The 20,356-nt window shown below is 37.5% G+C and overlaps 1 protein-coding gene across 2 annotated transcripts in view; it reads left to right on the top strand.

Moving 5' to 3' along the window:
• Window positions 1-12,880: 12,880 nt before the first annotated feature.
• Window positions 12,881-20,356, top strand: part of LOC122042527 (exportin-7-like) — a 37,766-nt gene continuing 30,290 nt past the window's right edge. For both annotated transcript variants that reach the window (XM_042602684.1, XM_042602683.1), the window contains exons 1-5: window positions 12,881-13,027; window positions 14,720-15,359; window positions 15,743-15,903; window positions 16,573-16,638; window positions 20,188-20,317. In XM_042602684.1, the coding sequence (XP_042458618.1) occupies window positions 15,119-15,359; window positions 15,743-15,903; window positions 16,573-16,638; window positions 20,188-20,317 (598 nt within the window). In that variant the 5' untranslated portion in view covers window positions 12,881-13,027; window positions 14,720-15,118. The remainder of the gene's footprint in view (window positions 13,028-14,719; window positions 15,360-15,742; window positions 15,904-16,572; window positions 16,639-20,187; window positions 20,318-20,356) is intronic.

Below are 20,356 nucleotides of genomic sequence, written 5' to 3'. Positions count from 1 at the left end.
GGTGTTCAAAATTAAAAAAGACGTCCGGGATGTCATCAATCATGGCCGCCAGGTCGGAGGCGGGAATATGCATGCCCTCGGGAAGGTGGCCACCCTTCTTCAGGTACGCCATGGTTACCCTGACCGCTTCGGCGAAAGTAGAAGAGACATTGTCGCCGAATTTTGCGCCGAACCGCTCTGAATGGAGATATTCTTGGCGCGCTGCTGCTAAGCGACTCGACTCTCCCTCCTTATACCTTTTAAACACCGCCCGGGAGGCAATTAGGGAATCTTGGACTGCCTTCAAGTCCATCTCAGCTTTTGTGCGTTCGGCCGAACGGATCTCCCGCTCGGCATTCAGCTCGGCCTCTAGCTTTTTAGATTGCTGATCTAGGGCCCGGACTTCAACTTTCATTTTATCCAGATCAGCAATCGCCCGCCTCTTCCGGCCACTGGCTCGCTTCACGTCCCCGTCCCGTTTCTTCACCAAGTCTTCGAGTCGGGCCACCTCTGTAGCCAGATCAGCAGCCTTCTTTTGTTCGGCCTCGAGGGTTTGTTTCTCCCGCTCGGCCGATGGACCCCCTGATACTTTGAGTTTTTCCAGGAGATCCTCCAGCTCGGCCAGCCGGTGGCTGGTGGCGATTTGCTCAGCCCAACCCTGTAAGGAAATAATAAAATCAGGAATCAAACAATAACATGGCACATGAAGAAAGATGAATTTACCTGTGTGGCCTGCTGCATGTTGTTATCGCCGAGCTGCTTGGGTGTCATGAGGGCCACCTGAATCTGGGCGTCCTCGAAGAGCTTGGCAAGCGGACCAGTCAGGGTTATTTCGTGAACGGGGCTCGAAGGCCGATCGGCGGACAGTAAATATTCCTCCGATGGGAATCGGAGGGTAGTCTTGATGGAAGGGTGGCCGGCCGGCGCTTCTTCAGTCGCGGCCGCCTGATGTGAGGACTCCCCTATGGTGGACGTCTCGCCCAACCGACGTAAGCGGCGACGAGTCCGGGAAGGAGAGCCGGAAGGCTGTGCGGTAGGCGAGGCCGCTGGAGTCCCGATCTGTGATGGCGTGCGAGCAGGCGAAGTCACGCCGATCGGCGCCTGTGGTGTTCCCTCTTGTGGAGGCGGAAGGCTGGAGTCTCTTCGACGCTTTCGCCGAACTTCCAGTGGTGGATCCCCGACCTGGGGGACGCCCAGCTCGGCGGGGGCTGAGGAAACAGGATCCGCCTCAACCTCTGTGGAAGCGGATGGGGCAGCTTCTGTTCGCCCCCCTCTCCTGCATCCGCCGGGCGGCTGGGGATGAGACCCCGCTCGGCGAGCTCTCTCTTGGTGGTCGCTTCAATTTCCACAGCCTTCAACTTCAGATGAGCGGTAGCCTTGGAGCGCCACATGACTTCAGCTGCAGTAAAAGAAATTAAAATCAATTAGACAAAAAAGACTAAGAGAGTAAAGAATCCTTACTCATGCGGAAGGGGAGATTTGCCCGAACGGGAGACAATCCGAAAATATACAACACCCCCTTGAGAAGCAACTGGTCAATCTTGTATCGCTGACCGGACAACCAGTTCGCCGCATGAAGATATGTTGGGTTGCTTCTGAATTTGCCGAGATCCGGCTGGGTCGGCACGGCGGTTTGCCATTTGGTTCGAAATGCTGGCCGCTCGGGAAGTCGGATGTAGAAGAAAAATTCTTTCCAGTGCTTGTTGGAGGTCGGCATATTGTCAAAAAACTTAAAGTCTATTCTACTTTGGAAAATAAAAGTCCCCAGCTCGGATTGTTTAGGGTAGAAAAAGAAGTGGAATATTTTGGGGTCAAGAGGGATACTGTGCAGCTTAAAGAGGACGACCACCCCGCTCAGCAGTCTAAAGGAATTCGGCACAAGTTGGTCTAGCGGGATGCGGAAATAATTACAAACCTCCAAAATGAATGGATGGGTAGGAAATCTAAGGCCGCCCTGGAATTGGTCTAAAAAGAAACAAACGGTGCCGATCGGCGGGTCATGGGGCCGGTCAGACGGGTCGGCTACAACTATTTCATAGTTATCGGGAATCCCATACGTCCGAACAAGGCGCCGAGCGCCCTCCTCATCAAATCGGCTCTCCATAGTCAGGTACCAAGGGCCATGAACTCCAACAGCGGGTTCAGAGGAGCTTGCCATCTCGAAGGAGCAAAAAGACAGCGAGAAATCGAAGGAATGGGAACAAAGGAGGCAGAACAAGTTGGGAAGGCCTTGTAAGGGAAGGGAGAAGCTTACTGAGGGAAGGTAGACAGAAAGGATCACCAAAGAGCCGAAGACCACCAAGAGGCAAGAGCTGGGACGGCCGGAATGATGCAGCAGCAGCGGGCACCTTCGACGGAGAATACGCGATGAAACAGAGAATGCGGCGTAAAAGGCGAAGACGAGGGCTTTATACGAACGAGGCTGGTCGGCCTCGTCCGTCGGATGCAGGTCACGGAAGACGAAGTCATCATCTAGCCGTCCGTTTCAAAATGACCAGCGTCCCATCGTACGGATCGTCACCGCCACGCAAGAGGAGCCACGTGGCGCTCTGTCGCCAGGCACAATTAATGCGCCCATACCGCGCATGCTTCGACTTAATGGAGAGGATTTGCGTGATTTTCGAGAAGATCTAGACAAGCAAACATCCATGTTGAGCGACAAGACAACCAAAATGAAGAGCCGAACGGCTGAATTTGGTAGAAGGGTCGAACAGCCCCAGGGATATTATAAGCGACTGGAAGGCGACGACCGCCCACTCGGACACATAGTCCAGTCAGTCAGACTCACTGCCTCCTTCGACTAGACTTGAAGGGAAGGCAAGTGATCCGGCTGTAAGAATGGGGGGCCCACCCTCTGAAGGGTCCCAGCCTAAGGACGGATGGAAGGCTGGTCAAGCGGGTAAGGGTCCGAGCGAAGCTAGAAATAACTCATCCATGGGCTTGGGTTTCCGACGCCAAGGCAGGAGGATCGAAGGGCCGAGCGGGAGTCCGCTGGCTGGAACCGAAGGGCCGAGCGGGTCGTCCGTTCGGCCAAGATGAGGGCGAGGGTACAAAGGGGGCCGAGCGGCCTATGCGCTCGGCTCGGGGTGTGGGATATCAGCAGAAGCATGTCTGATGATTAGGCCGTACACAAGATCGCACGATGGAGGATCTTGCCGTCACATCATGGAAAGGTTGATACAGTAGCAGTATGGCCTCATGGACGTCTTCCTGACAGATCCATATCTGGGCATGGTCCTTCTGACAGACCCATACCTGGGCATGGTCAAAAGCAGGTGGTTGCTTTGATTGGCGCGCCCAGGCTTCTTTGAGAGGTCTATATAAGGCCTCCATTTCTTCACCGGAGGTACACGAGTCTTCTACTTAAAAGCCACTTCTTTGCTATTTCCTCGCCTGACTTGAGCGTCGGAGGGCCGTCGCCGGGATACCCCTCCCGGCTCGGTTTTGTTGCAGGTTCGCCGGAGCACCTGAGGATCTAGTAGGGAGCGCCACGTCCCCAGCGTTCGTTGACCCCTGGTTCGGACAGGATCACAGATGATTTACTCCTTGTGGGTTACATAAATTCTGACTTCCAATCAGATAGGGGCAATCGTAAGTCTACATCAGGCTATGTATTTACTTTAGGAGGTGGAGCCATAGCATGGAGGAGTGTTAAGCATAAATGTGTTTCAGACTCAACCATGGAAGCTGAGTATGTGGCAGCCTCTGAGGCAGCCAAAGAAGTTGTATGACTTAGGAACTTCCTAATGGACTTAGATGTGATTCCTGGTTTGCCCAAAATCATCATAATTTATTGTGATAATAGTGGTGCAGTAGCAAACTCGAAGGAACCACGAGCCCATAAGGCGAGTAAACACATAGAGCGCATGTACCATCTGATACGAGACATCGTAAAACGAGGAGAAGTTGTTGTCGCCAAGATTGTATCAGCAGATAACCTGGCAGATCCTTTCACTAAGGTCCTTCCGACGAAAGCTTTTGATCGGCATGTTGAAGGAATGAGAATCAGATGTATGACAGCGTTTATGACAGCATAGTCTTTTAGTATAAGTGGGAGATTGTTAGAGTGTATACTAAAAGCCTAGCTTTTTTTAAACATTTATTTTGAAATAAAGAATCATATTGGTCAAATGTCTACATGCTAAGTGTAGTTGTTCAATTAATTTATATTGTAGATAACATGTTGTGTGGTGTCACACACAGAAGATCATGTTATCGGTTTCTTATAAATTATAAACAGTAGCTCATGACTAAGATAAATAGGAGCAAACCATTGGAATAGTCGTAGTGTAATTTGGTATTAGTTTATCTTAACTATAAAGTTACACTAGTACACTCTGAGTGTATTGAGCAGGATCATTTGAGGTAGTATCTTTTTATACTAACTATATAAAAAAATAATACTTCTGTTATTATGGAAGTGTGTACTCTTAATCATGATATAATAACAAACACGTATACTTAATATTTATTTCTTTAATTTATCAAAGGGTGTGATTTAGTTCGATAAATCAATAGGTCCAATAAGTTGGGAAATGATATTATTTATATGGTGTGTTGTTGATTATAGAATGAAACTGTGTCATAGGTATCTAGGTTGATGATGTCCCCAAGAGGAGCTCATAAGGATTGTCATGTAAACCCTGCAGGTGGACTTAGTCTGACATGACGATAAGGTTGAGTGGTACTACTCTTGGAGCTAGATATTAATTAAGTGAGTTGTCAGTAGCTTATTTAATTAGTGGGCATTCAATATCTTAAACACAGAGAGATTAACACACTTATGATAAGAAGGAGCCCATATAGTAATATGAGATTGATGCGGTAGTTCAATAATAACTCTTTAGTAGTATGAGTTATTATTGATGAACTCGAGTTGGGTGTTCGGGGCGAACACGGGAAGCTCAAGTTCATCGGGAGACCAAAACCAATTCCTCCTCTCGGTCCCTGTCATAGCCTCTTATTTATAAAGTCTTATACCCACCTATACCCTACTTCTTACCCACCTTAAGGTGGTCGGCCAAGCCTAGCTTGGAGCCTAAGCTAGGGTCGGCCAAACCAAGGCATGATGGGCCAAGTTGTGGCTGACCCTAGCTTGAACCCAAGCTTAGGTGGCCGACCAAAATAAAATAAAAGGGGAGTTTAAATTTAAATCTTTCATAATATGGAAGACATGATTTTAAAAGAGAGTTTTAAAATTAAATCTTTCCTTTTATAGCTTTCTACAAAGGATTAAGGAAAAGGTTTGATATCTTTCCTTATTTGTAGTTTAAAGGAATATTTTAATTTTTGATAAAACTTTTCTTTTTGTAATCATCCACAACTTTTAAAAGAGAGATTTTAATTTATAAAACTTTCTTTTTATAACTAACCATGAAGAGAATTTTAAAAGAGAAATTTTTATTTTAAAATTTTCCGGAAACAAATTAGGAAGTTTTAATTTTGTGTTTAAAACTTTCCTTGTTTGGAGGAGATGGTGGTGGCTGGCCATTAAGGGTTTATAAGGAAATTTTTAATTAAATTTTCCTTCTTAAACATTGGCAAGGAATATAAGGAAGTTTTATTTATAAAACTTTCCTTACTTGCCAAGACCAAGGAATATAAAAGAGAGGGTAGAGGTGCCTCACCTCACAACATATCATCTAGTATTCCTCTCTTCTCTTCCTTGGTGGTGGCCGACCCTCTCTTCCTCTTTTTCTCCTATTCTTCTTCCTTGTGTGGTCGGCGACATCTTCATCTCAAGGAGCTTGGTGGTGGCCGGATCTTGTTAGAGGAAGAAGGAGAGATAGGAGGCTTTGTTTTTTAGCATCCCTTGGAGCTTGGTTGGTGGTCGAAAGTTCTTCATCTCTTGAAGATTGTTGGTGGCCGAAACTTGCTTGGAGAAGAAGGAAGCTTGGGGTGGATTCTCGTCTCGGTAGATCGTCGCCCACATGACGTCCAAGATAAGAAGAGGAATACGACAGAAGATCATGAGGTCTATAAGCTACAAAAGGTATAATTAGTTATTAGTTTCCGCATCATAACTAGTTCATCCTTTTGTTTAGATCTTGGAATACCAAACACAAGAGGCTAGTGATTCTAGGTTTTCGGATTTATGATTCGATTTGTGTTTCTTTTGTTTTTCGATCTTGTCATTCAATTATTTTTATTGGTTAAACCTAGGGTTACTATAAGGAGATTAAATATTGAATTTCGTTGAAAGGCTTTGTCTAGGAAGTGGTAGATGATCCCATACCCAAGAAGGCCTAGTGCCTAGCCATGTTTAACCTGGAAGCCGATCTCTAAAATAAATATTTAATCAAATTTGTAACATAGATGGATTTGGATTAATAATGTTAAGCATCGTTTGCGATCCAAGTCTAAATCTCTAAGAACAGATAAGTTGAATTTGGAATCAATAATGTTAAGTTCTGTTTACGATTCCAAATTTAATTTCTAAAGAACAGAATAGGTTGTTATGAAAGGTTCAGGACTTGTACAAAATTTTTATATAGAGAAACCGGTACGATATTCTGAGTAGCAACCAACAAGATATGCTACAACCTACTTAGATGCTCAAACCAGAGCTACCAACTCGCAAGTCCTATCCTTAGAATATGTTGGGGAACATAATCTTGATAATATGATGGAGCCCTAGGAGAAATGTAAGTCATGACATCACTATAATTAATAAAGAAACATAAGCCATGACATCACTACAACATAAAACATTGTTCATAATGAAAAAAGCACTACTTATCAATAGCAATAACAAAGACCTCAGCGGACACTTTAATCCTATTTTATTCCCAGTCAACTTTATTTTCCACTCATCTTACTTTATTCTCCACCCAACCTTCTAAATAGAAATCTTATCCTCTACTTAACTACTTTATGAAAAAGCAAAGTAAGAAAACTCCATATAAATACCACTTTAGACTTGAAGCATAACAAGGAGAGAGATGAAGAAAAGAGTTAGTGTACAAGTGTGTGTGTACGGTTCGAGTTTTCTTACAAGTGTGCAATGTGTTCTAGTTTTCTATAAGTGTTTAAGTCTGTTTCTTTCGAGTCTTTCTGCTTATGTAATTTTCTTACTGTAATTTCCTTGTTGTAGTTTCTTCTATAATACCTCTTAATGGCTTGGTTTTCATAATAATATGATAGCTTAAAAGTATTTCTATATCATGAAGGGCTTTACCTTGTTTTTTTTACCCTAGTAAAACCTTCCTCAGTCATTTTCTAAGTAACTACAGCGTGAATACTAACCATATAAAGAATAAATACTCTGTTAGCCAAATAAGATCTGTGCAGGCTAAGTAAGATAGGTGGACAACAAAAACCTGAAAATAGTCATGGCAACGGTTCAATTATGAAATCCTTTGTATGTAAGGTTCATTGGAATTCAATATTAGGTTAAAGAACCGGGCATTCTTTCAATTGACCTAGTCTCTCCAACTACAACAAAATCTTCACAAACACAAAACCAAGTACAACCCCACATAGTCTCTCTAACTACATCAAAATCTCCACAAATACAAAACCAAATACACCCCTATAAAATATTGGTATTAGAGCCTTAAGAATCTATGGACCACAAATGAATGACTTCTAGTACTACTGTGTTTCAGGACTTTTAGAAAATAGACTATTTAGATCTAACTTTATAATCCCTATCTAAAAAGATCATAACTTTAGATTAACTTGTACATAATTGTTATATTAGATCTAAAACCTTCAACCACTACTTACATGATGAAAACCTACACTTAATACTATTACAGACTTATTAGTTTAGGTAGTTTTATAGCAACATAGCAAAGCAAAGTCATCACATATTGGAACAAGTAACTAATAATTTTACATAACAAACACATCCTGTAAGTAACTTAAGATGAAATATAGACTTCTTAAAAGAATCACAAGATTCTTTAAACATAAGGTTTAGCCAACTTAATCTACTTAGTATCCCAATGAGAAAAGAGATCTTAAACCTTTTAAAACTTATTGAAGAAAATAAGCCTAGGAATGTTGTACTTCGGTCCAAAATTGTACTACTTCAAATCAAAGAAGTTATTACAACAAACAAAACACAAATAGAAGAAGAATTTAAACTTTTATGCAATATACTTGAAGATATCAAGTATAAATGAACAACTAAACTTTGAGAATAATTATTACGAAAAAGCCTTAAAAATACTCAAATCAATTTTCTAAAATCAAAGAAAATGGATATTGTAATCTTGAGCTAACTTGGAAAGGTGATCAAGTCTTACTTCGGTAGAACAATACTATAATAGCATTAGTAACATCTCTACATCACAAACCTACTTGAATAGAGAATAAAATTTTACAAGTTTGCTTAGATATATATATACACACATGAAAATGTTATGTTACACATCTATTCGTGAGCACCTAGTGTTATCCATTTTAATTTTTTTTAAGGTTTAGGGTAAAATATTTAGGCTAAAAAAATAATTTTTTTATAAAAAATAATACTACATGTTCACGAGGTGCTTATATATATATATATATATATATATATATATATATATATATATATATCCTACGCATCGCACGGTGCACGACTGTGTGCTCACAGGATATTAGCGTGTTTTTGTTAATTTTTTTATTTTTAAAAAACCATATTTCCTTTCGTATCAATCTTAAATATATTATTATATCCGTTAAACACATTATTATATCCCGTAAATGTCTATTTTTTAAAAAAAATTTAATTTTTCTTTTGACTGAACACTATAACCTAATTGGGAAGCCTGAACCCTAGAGATAAAATCTTAAAAAAAATTTTGAATATAAATCTCAAATACATTACTATACTTGGTAAACACATTACTATACCCATAAATGTCTAAATTTGTTTCATTTTAAATTTTTATTTTGATTGAACACTATAATCTAATTGGGAAGCCTGAACCCTAGAGATAAAATCTTAAAAAATTTTTAATATAAATCCCAACATTATTATACCCCATAACGTATTAATAAACCCATAAATATCTAAATTTATTTTACTTTTAATTTTTCTTTTAATTGAATACTATAATTTAATTGGAAAGTCTGAACCTTAGTAGTAAATTTTTTTTTTTAAACATGAATACTATAATTTTTGGAAAGTTTAAATCAGTTAAAGACTATATTAAAAAATTAAAAACAAAAAAAAAAACCTAATACGCTGTGTGGCACACACAGCCGCGCACTATAGCGTTGTGCAACGTATCAGATTCGTGTGTATATATATATATATATATATATATATATATATATATATATATATATATATGCTGCATCACACATTCCATGAGCACCTAATGTAATTTTTCATTTGAATTTTTTTAGACTTAATACTATACCCTAACCCATAAAGCCAAAATCTTAAATAGCTAAACGTAAAGATTTTTTTTTAAAAAAAAAAAAATGTTGCACACCATATACACACACACACGTGGGTGCCTCACGTGGGAACCTAAGTGCAACCCAGCGCCCCACATGCACTCAGGCACCCAAGCAGGGTGCCTAGTAGATCCATACTATATATAGAGAGAGAGATGTTATTACGCTCCACACCTCTCATGGGCGCCTGAGTGTAATCGGGCGCTTGAATCACTTTCGGGCACCCATGCAGGGTGCATATATGGGGTGCCCAATAGATTAATCCAGTGTGTGTGTATAAAGTACTCCATAGTAGTTTTGATGTGATCAACCAAGTTAAGCTAAGTCCTGTTATGTTTTTAACCCTTGTGTCTAAGTATGCAAGAACTTAGGAGCACAGGAAGTTGAGCGAAAGACGCAGCTAGCAAGAAAGACGGCACGGAAGAGAGTCGATGGACTTGGTGTGCCCGAGAGACGAGGAACTGCAGAAGAGTATGTTGGCGGACGAGAAGGAGGCGTGCAACGTTTCTAAGGGACGAGAAGAAGGAGCGGAAGACTACTCGAATGTCAGAAAATGGGTTCGGATGAGCCCTATTCTGGATGACCGAAATCACTTAAGTGAGTGGAGTTGGAGCGGAAGATTCGGACCCAAGTGAGCAAAACCAAAGTGGAAGGCTCGGATAAAAAAGTCAACTAGAAGTTGACTTTTGGGTCCGGGCGCCCAGAACCCCTCTGTGCGCTCGGACCTAAAAATTCAGCCACACGCAATGTGGCACGTTCCGTTACAACAGAGATAAAATTTTATCTCCCTCCAAGCCCCTGAAACCCTTCCAGGTGCCCCGACCAGGGCTATAAATATAGCCCTGGTCCCAGTAGCCTAAATCAATACTTGTAAACACTTGTAATTCAGTTTAGCTTTGTAGTTGTGAAATTTAACTGTTGTAAGAGGTTTCTCTACCCAGAGGAGATTTTAATGAGCTTTGATTTCCTTGGATTAGCAATCCGCTGATTGCAAACTAAGTAATCCTTTTTGTGCCTCTTCTTTTTAATCAATCTCTTATTTCTTTTATGCAAGTGTTTATTCTAATCGAGCTATAAAGTTCAAGAGAGGGGATTTTGTTTGTTTTTAATTATGCAGGCTATTCACCCCTTTAACCGGTCACCAAGGGACCTCCAATATATATATATATATATATATATATACTCTTGGACGATCCTCACAGGTCCGAGCGCCCTGATTCACTTTTGAGAATCGAGGCACTCCGCTGAGCACTCGAGCGCTCGGCCATGTAAGAGGTGCTTAGGAGTGTGCAGGATAAGGGTGTCCAGACTTGTGTGTATGTATATATACTGCGAACCCGTTATTGTAGATTTATGTGCATCCAAGGCGCCTCCAGTGTATTGGAGGCGCCTTGGGATTTTATTATTTTTTAAAATATTATTGAGCCGCTTGATCAAATTTCAGGCACCTCAATTTTTATTTCTTTATTTTCTTGTTATTTATTTTTTTTTAAGGATATATTATATATATTTAGGGTTTAAAATTTTAGGATTTAGAAGTTGGATTATAATGAGTTTAAGTTAATAAGATTTTCCCTCTAGGATTCAGACTTACCTCTTATATATATATATATAGATATATCGAATGAGTTGAGGCCTGAACTCCATAAAAAAAAGTGATGAAGGCGCCTTCAATGCATTGGAGGCTCCTTCAGTCAATGTACGCACAATTCTGCAACAGGCGATCTGCAGCAGAGCAGTGTGTGTATATATATAGTATTAAAAATTAAAAAATTTAGATATTTACATGGAATATTATATGTATTTAGGGTTCAAGATTTTAAGATTTAGGGGTTGAGTTATAATGAATTTAAGCTAATAAAATTTAGACTTATTTTTTGACTTATAGTGTTCAAGATTAAAAAATTTTACATACTCACGGAGTATAGTGTTCCTCTTTAGAAGATGTTGATTAAAAAATAAAAACAAAAAAATAAATCCAGGCGTTTGGACAGTTATATATATATATATAAATTAATTCTTTTGCAATTATTTATAACTTTCTAATTTAATTGGCTAAGTTACCTTTCAAATCTGAATTAAACGGGCCTAAATTGAAGACGAATATTATTTTAATTATCCCATAATTATTTAATGATTAAATAAATATTCTATCTTTAATCAATTACATAATACTATAATAGCCCCAACAAAGCACACCTACTCCTCGAGGATAAAAGGAATTGATAGAAAAGGTAGGATGATATATTCTTTTCATAATCCTCCTTCAATCTTGAGCAAAGCACAATGAACAATTTATCTTATCCTTTTCGTTAGTAAAAGATTATCAAAATATTTCGATTAAAATATTTCAATGTTCTTTTAGCCGTCGAAATTACACAAGGAGATTATAAATAATTTCCTTTATTCTAAAATACTAAAATGACTACCAATTAATACTTGATTCAAATAATCAGTTTTAAGGGGGGACAAAAATCCTTCTTCCCTTCTATAGACAAAACAAAACAAACCGTATGGAAGTAAGCTCCACATTCACATAAGTCTAGCCTTCATTGTAGCTAGGCCTCTTTGACTTGTGCCTCTACTCCTTCAAAGGTCTCTCTTTTTCTCCAATGGAATCAAGGTCTTTATCAATATTTTCAACGTCGCAACAAGCTCTATTGTTAAGACCATCAACCCCACAATCGTTATCATGTCAATCAGTGAATCTATATAGTAATTGTTCACCCTTTTCAATCAAAGCACCTACGTTAATCTTGGCAATCCAAACATAGAGCCAATGGACTCCATTTGCATAGAAATCAAGCTCTCAAACACATTGAGGGGGATTAAGGAATTAGCGCGGTGTTAGGGTTGTGAATAAGGATTATGTCAAATTGAGTTTTGAAGGAATAAGAGTAATTTAATGTTTTTCTCAATTAATTGTCCATCTTTCTTGTTAAGTAATCAATCGACTAAATAAAAAGTAATGACCTCTTTTCTTTCCTTTAAATGCTCGGAAAAAATCCACTTTTTGTCGTATTTTCTTTCTCATCTCTTCCCGATCAACTCGTTTCTTTCTCTCTTATAATTTCTTTCTTTTGTAAACACAATTTAACAGTTTTTGGCTCCTTCGATTTACTAATTATTTCCGCCTTATAATTCTTTTCCTCTTTGCTTCTTTATTCTTGGTTAAGCTAAGCTTTTAGTATGAAACAAGAACCATTGGACAATACATAGGAAGAAAAATATTTATTTATAATTTGTTTATAAAATAAGTAAGTGCAAAAAAATATAGAAATACAAAAAAATATTAATGAAAATATCTAGTTCAATTGTTTATCTAAAACATATCTTATATATTTGAGCTTGCTTTTAACTTCTCACTTTTTATTTTAAAAGATTTTTTTATGTTTTTATTTTTAAAAAAAAAAAATCTTTCTAGCGTACCGGACCATGCATCCAATCTTGACTGATGGGTGCCTTCCCTTCCATAAAAAATAAAAGGAACCCAACCCTCGATGGCTGCCCCAAAATTACCCTCAGCGCCCCGGCCTTTAAATACCTCTCCTCACACAGGGCCTCCTCCAATCTCGACAAAGCCAGAACCCGAAAAAGAGAAGACAAAGTGAGAGAGAGAGGGAGAGGAAGAAGAAGAGTCTGACAGAATCGCAAGGTATTCGCCTCCCCAATCTAACCCTATGTGCATCGATCTCCCTAAATTTCTTCCCCAGATTCGGGTTATTAGGCGCTCTCCCTTAGCCGCAAAGTTGGATCAGAACCACCGCTTTTGCGGCGGAAATCACGAGTTTTAGCCGAATCCGCGGCGAAGGTAGTCTCGGTGCTGGAGAGCGATGCGGGAGTTTTTTCGTCAAGGGAATCTCTTGCAATTATTGCTTCGACGTGGTCCATTCCTGGCTATGGATCCTTGATCGCCTCATCTTCCTGCTTCCAGCTTTTGAATCCTTGAGGGCCTGTTTGGGTTTGGATTGTTGAATCCGCTGATCGCTGAGAATGATCAAATATCAGACGAGTCTTTGACGAAGAAATAATCAGCAATTTTTCTTTGCAGTTTTTACGGGAATGTAATGCTGATTTGATTATTTGACGGGTGTCAATCTCAAAATAACGGTGTTAATTTATGCAATGCATATTTTGCATAGAATACATAAGTCATGAAGAGAGAGTTATATAATGATAGTGTAGATTTGTTAGTTCTCACTTTTTTGAGTTTTCATTGGATATGTATAACAAGCATTAGAACATGTGGGTCACTTATTTCTAAGCGATGGTAAGAAGTTGAAAGGATGCATCCTGATGGCTAGCAGATTGTTGGGAGCATTTCTATAGATGAACTGTAGTTACATGAAAAAACATTAGGCCCTTCTAGATATGGTTAGTCAATTGCTTTTCTCGGTAGTTCTAAAGTACTGTTTAGTCTGTGCAAAATTAAACACTAGAAGAATACGATAGAGAAGACTTCTTTTCCTGGTAGGTGAAATAAGGTAGTGAATGGTTTTGTTATCATGAACGATGTTGCTAGATTTATCTACAGTTTGTAATTACTTTGATTTTTGCCGCTTCCTGCCATGAATGTATGACGACTTTGGCACCATTTACCTTTGGCATCATTTGCCCATTAAGAATTTACATTCCGTGAGAAAGAAATAATGTTACTTCTGGTGTATTTGGTAAATCCATACTTGTCAAACTTGGTTTGGTGATTTATGAGACAAACAAAAGTCATTGTAAAATGCATCTAGATGTTTTATTTTATGCTAGTGTTGCATGCCTAAAATTAGTATCATTCCTGTTGTGTGAATGAAGTGATGTTGTGTCCCATGCACTTCCATTTTTTCCCTATGTTCATGGTTTACGTTTTTAATTGGTTACTCTGAGTGATTATTCTGTGTCCAAGCATCACGACATGCATGTCTATTTCTATGTATGGTATCTCCGAATTATGTACCTTTTGCTCTATTTGGTAATAGACAAATACGTGTCAAAAACAAGATGTTTGTAAAGTTCCTACAAACTTTAGGAATACAACTTTTTTGGTTTGTACAATTTGTTGTTTATCTTTAACTTGTTCTTATTTAGACTGAACTTTTATTATTTTTTTTAATGTTTTGAATGCTCGCTTTTTACTACTTTCCTTGGCGGTCTCCTATTGAATGCTATGCATTTTTTCTTTTAGAATAATCTGCAATATAATCGTCATTGATGTTTACCAATACTTAAACTTCTGCACTGAAACCATCAACTATTATGAGCAAAGCGTACTAATTTATCGATGGTATGTCATCCAAATATTTATCTGGATCCTCTATCTGACCCTTTTTTCTTTGTATTTTTTTTGCAAGGACAGACACTATCTTTGGACTCTAATCTGTGGCACAATTGCTGATGATCTACTTCCTGAGACGTCTCTCCTGCTTCCTATTTAGATTTTGAACTTATGTTGACAATTGTATATCATGGGACAATTTTGATTTGAACTATTCCATTTTTTACCTTTGTATGTGACGCGACATTCCAGTGGTTCTATCATTTATTGCAGCTTCTGAACTTTGTTGGTGATATAATACTTGAATATGATCATAAATCATATATAATTTCAGAACTGCATAGTTCTTCCATTTCTGTAACATCATTGTACAGGAATTGGTAGTTGTGGTTCCATTTGTGGGAAGGAGACAGACATATGCCATAAACTCATCGAATTTTGACCATCTGGAATATTGGAAATTCTGGTTGTTTCTTATCTATGGAGAGCTTAGCCCACTTGGAAGCCTTGTGTGAGGTGCTTTATATGTCTCAGGATTCAGCTGAGCGAGCACATGCAGAGAGCACCTTGAAATGCTTTTCTGTGAACCCTGATTATATTACTCAGTGCCAATATATTTTGGACAATGCTTTGACTCCTTATGCTTTGATGTTGGCCAGTTCAAGCTTATTGAAGCAAGTCATGGAGCAAAGTCTCTCCCTGCAGTTGCGACTTGATATCCGTAATATTCCTTTCAAAGTTGTAAATGCTAACTTTTGCTTAGTAAATACTTTTGTTTTACTTTTTACAAGCTTTGTGTTGAATTGTACATTCTTACCTCATTATCTGCTTTAGTCATTTTACATCAAACTGTTGAAATTTTGACTAGTTAGTTGCCAAGGTTAAACTACTAAAGCTGTGTGCGCACAGTTGAGTTGTATAGCATTGCTGGTTTTGATGAAGTATCTAAATTGTGAACAAGGAAGAAAAATCTGAACTATTATTAGTTTATGGACATTTTTTTTAGTACAAGTATTTATGTATGACTAAATTACTAAGTTAAGACAATTTTGCTTTCACTTGCAACATGTTAAATTGACTTTGCGATTTATATTAACTATGAAGGGAATTATGTGGTAAACTATCTAGCTAGCAGAGGACCTGAATTGCAGAACTTTGTAGTTGGATCGATGATACAATTGTTGTGTCGGATAACAAAATTTGGATGGCTTGATGACGACAGATTTAGAGATATCGTCAATGAAGCAACAAACTTCTTGAGTCAGGTAATTACTGTCAACTGTTAATTTCATTGAAGCTCGTCATTGCAAAATCAATATCATGGATTATCAGAGGTGACCATTATTTTCTTGTTATTCACTGTTGATGCTATGATGCATTACTCTGAAGATTAATCTTTCTGCTTGGTTCTTCCTAATCTTTTTAACACTGCGTCCTCCTAGCTATTAAATAATTTCATCTCATGATTTTGCCTCTGGTTTTCATGTCACAGTTCAAAAAAGATGATTAAGCTGAGCTTGGGTACAAGTAATAACTGAAGGCTAAATGAGAACAAAATTTGTAAATGGCTATATGAAATATGAATTTTGAATCAAGTCCTTTTGATCAAAGTGAATTTCATCTGTTAAGTCTAAATAAGTAAAGGCTAAATGAGTTTTCATATAAAATGGTGACAAATGTTTTAAAAGGAAACATTTGGTACTATTTAAAGAATAGAAATGTTCCTTTCCTTGATGCCACCTAAAAGTAATCTGTTACTTTACATGGCATCCACTTGCTATTATTGATATCGATTTGTTGAATGTTTTCATATTTGGTATATTTTATAAAATGTTGAGGCGGTTTACATAAACAATCCTTTTCTATCAGCTGCAAGTGTACAGTTTTAAGTTTATATTTTTAATCATTTCTATTTTTTTGTTCCTTGTTTTTAGGCTTCCTCGGGCCACTATTCAATTGGTTTGAAGATACTAAACCAACTTGTCTCTGAGATGAATCAGGTTAGTAGAATATTACATGGTGCTATCAACTTATAATTGTTATTTCTTATCCTGCTACATGATAATCAAGAGACATGTGAAAATCTGCGTGTCTCCAATTGCCAACTTATGAAGAGTTGCATGCCTTAGTTGATTGGAGAGACGATCTGCAAATAGTAAATTTTTATTATTACTGATTAATAGAATTGGAGTCTTCTTTTAAAGACTTCTATGATAACTCCATCTTATTGAGATTGAAGAAAAATAGACTAAGTCTACTAAAATAGTAAAAATATAAAAACTATATTCAGACCCTCCAAGATAAAATTATATTTAGACTCCCAAACTTGTTTATTTTTTTGAATCAATTGTTTTTAAATTGATATATTTTTTCTTTTCATTACAAAATTTCGCGATGCTTGTTAGATGTAGTAATTGATGGATGGGCAACGGCGATAGGAAGGAGTAGAGAGGTCTGGAGAAGACTTCCCCTTTTCCTCCTTTCCACCTTATCTTATTCTCTTAAGATCCTTCCATTTTGTAGAGGCAAACACCAAACTGTGCTTTGCCAAATTGGCACAAACCCTTGAGCCAACCGGTAGTTTGTGTCTCCTTAGGTGATGGGGCCTGAATGGTCGGGTCTCCATATAGTCAGACACTACAATCAACACTGAAGCAAAATCTCAAACCTTGTTCTACTTTATAAGCAACAAATTATAGAATATCAGTGCGAAAGTATATAAAATAATGTAGTGAAGCTTGTTTAATTCAATATGCTTCAATAATAGATTAATTAAGAAATATATGATTCTATATGAAGCCAATCATATTCTCAATAGATGCGCCTAGTCAACTAATCAACAAGGTTGATAACACATTGAAAAATTACATACTCAAATGGCCTGCATAATGAAGTTTCTGACTTCTAACTATGTACCATATGACCAAGAGCAATAAACCAAACAAAATTAGTCAGTAACATACATATCTTAGCTAACAAAAATAATTCGAAGTGGTAGGTTGTTCAAGTGACCAAGATTCTCTACCTCAGATAACCATACTGTAACTAACTAACAAGGTTTGTAACGAATGATTATTGAAAAATTACATACTCAAATAGCCTACACACGGAAGTTCCAAGCTTGTATCATATGAACAAAAATAATAAACCAAACAAAATTAATTACTAACACGCATATGATAGCTAACAAAAATAATCATATTTATAGGTCGTTCAAGTAACCAAGATTTTCTACTGGGCTAATCAGCTATTTTTGCATTATTAGAAGAGGTTCTGAGCGAGCATCTATCACTTTCTTGAAAACCTGACAAGTATAATATAAATTCATTGGTCAGGGATTTTTCACTTTTTAATCTTTCCATGACAATTGTCATTGAGTATATGTTGGCTTAATACTTCATGTCTTTAGTTTTCTTCTATGAAGAAATATGTTGTAGCACTGAGTCTAGGACAACAATCTCATGCAAAGACAAATTTTTCATTAAGAGTAAAATAATGACGTAGAATCATGAATCGAGGTGCCGAACCATGCTGGTCGATATGGACAAAATTTACCGTTTGGTCTATTGAGTCACATGCAAGAAGCTTAAGCACCAACATTGGACTGGCAGCTGGTGACAAAAATAGAGAGGGAGAGAAGAGACTAAGGTAGAGAAGGAGGAGAAGGTATTAGAGAGAGTAAAGAGTATCTTAGAGACAGAAGGGAGCGGGTGCTATGGACGAGCGAGAGGGATTTCTTGGAGAAAAAAGGTGAATTAAATATAATTGCTAACTTCTTAAAAACATCGCCAATCTAATTAAATTTTATTATTCAATTGGACTATCTTATATATAAGAGCCTCATTTAATTTTAGATAAATCAAATTAAAAAGAAGTTTCAAATGCTGCTCTATATGGTAATGAGTCTTCTATATTGATTATGGAGGCATGAAGTTTCAAGGATTAGTATTAATTACGCAGACAACTAAATAATATAATAATAATAATTAATTTTTCTCATAATGGAAGGGGTCAATGGAGAGCATGAAGGTTCTTTAAGGAATTTTTAAGATGAATGGTTAAGGTAAATGAATTAGGAAATAGTTTCCTATGTTATACTCCTTATCTTTATGATGTGCATTAGTATGTATTTTATGAGTTTATGCTTAATATATTTTTTGTTGACATGTATCTCGTGAATACACATAGCAAATCTCTTAGTAGACTTAGTACAGTGGGAAATGATAGATTGAGGAATTAAATCAATATGATGACAAACTTTAGACCATAAGCAAATTTTAAAACATTTACCTATTATGCTCTAGCCTTTAAGTTGAGTATATCATCAAGTCTAAGAATGAAAAACTCGTACTTGATGGTGATCCGAAGTATTCTAAATTCTCACTTTCACCATCTTTTTTTTTTCATCCGCCCTATTTAAAATTTCAATTTCACCCCCCACCCCCACCCAAACCCCCACCCCCTCCTCCTCCTAAAATTTTACTTTCCCAACATGTTCTATTTTTCCACTGAACTCTCTCAGCTTTTTATAGGCATGGAGCAAGCATATCAGAATCTCCATCTTCGTCTTTTCTTTCACCTCTGTGGTAATGATAACCTATTGATAAGAGATTCCCTTTTCCTCATTCTCCATACCTCCTCTTTACTTTCCAAACTGCCAACCTATCTTCCACCCATGTATACCTCAAGCTCAAGTATTCTATATGACCCTTATGGAATTTGATAGGAACCAAGTTCCAGATGTGGGCCAAGTGCTGGATCATGGGGAAACAAGCCCAAAACATGGCTTGTATATTCCAAGAGGGACAAAATACAAAGGGGCCTGAATAGAATTAATATATAGTAGGCAGTTTATATTTTTGAGTCAGTTATATCTTTGTGACAGTTATGTTAATATGTTGTAGGGTATGTGTGTGGTTATAAGTTTGTGGGAAGTTAGAGGGGAGGGAGCCAAAGAATTATTATCAGAAGAAGAAGAGAGCATTGACTTTGGCTGGTGGAGAGAGTTTCTTTACAAATTTTCTAAAGAGAAAAATGCATTTCTCTTGATGTCTCGAGTATGGAACTATAAATTATACAGTAGGAGTAGAAGATCAAGTAACTGAATGTCTAAGGCAATTTTGCCTATCATATTGTTCAATTTAGTGGTTGTTACTCTTGGTAGATGCTAAAGCTGTTTGAGAAAATTTGATCTCAGATGATAGGCTAATGTTTTATAAGATTATTCAGGTTTTTATGAAGTTTCTTATTGCACTCCTTTGTTTTACTTTCTCTTGCTGTCCAAATGTATTTAATTGTCTTTTATTTTCTATTTTTTGTCATATAACAACATGTGTTTGTTAGGTCAACAAGCATAAAATTAAATGAAAGAAAATGAATTTGATTAGAATCCGCTGCTAGTTACATTCACTGTGTTTTGACAATATGCTTCTTTTGATGTTTTTTTAATCTTTGAAATAAATATGTTGCTATTTCATTTAATTAATTGCTTGAAATTGATCATATCTGTCAATGAGGAAAATGATATCTTTACCAATTAATTTTTACAGCCAAACCAAGGGATATCTTTAACAGTACATCGAAAGGTGGCCTGCTCTTTTAGGGACCAATCACTTTTCCAGATATTTCAAATTTCTTTAACTTCTCTACTTCAACTAAAGAGTGACGAAAATATGCAAGGTTTTTTATAATTAATTACCAATGAGATTGTTATATATT

The sequence above is a fragment of the Zingiber officinale genome, chromosome 2A, assembly GCF_018446385.1.
Source record: "Zingiber officinale cultivar Zhangliang chromosome 2A, Zo_v1.1, whole genome shotgun sequence".
NCBI lineage: Eukaryota > Viridiplantae > Streptophyta > Magnoliopsida > Zingiberales > Zingiberaceae > Zingiber > Zingiber officinale.
This window is presented reverse-complemented; position numbering and strand designations above follow the sequence as displayed.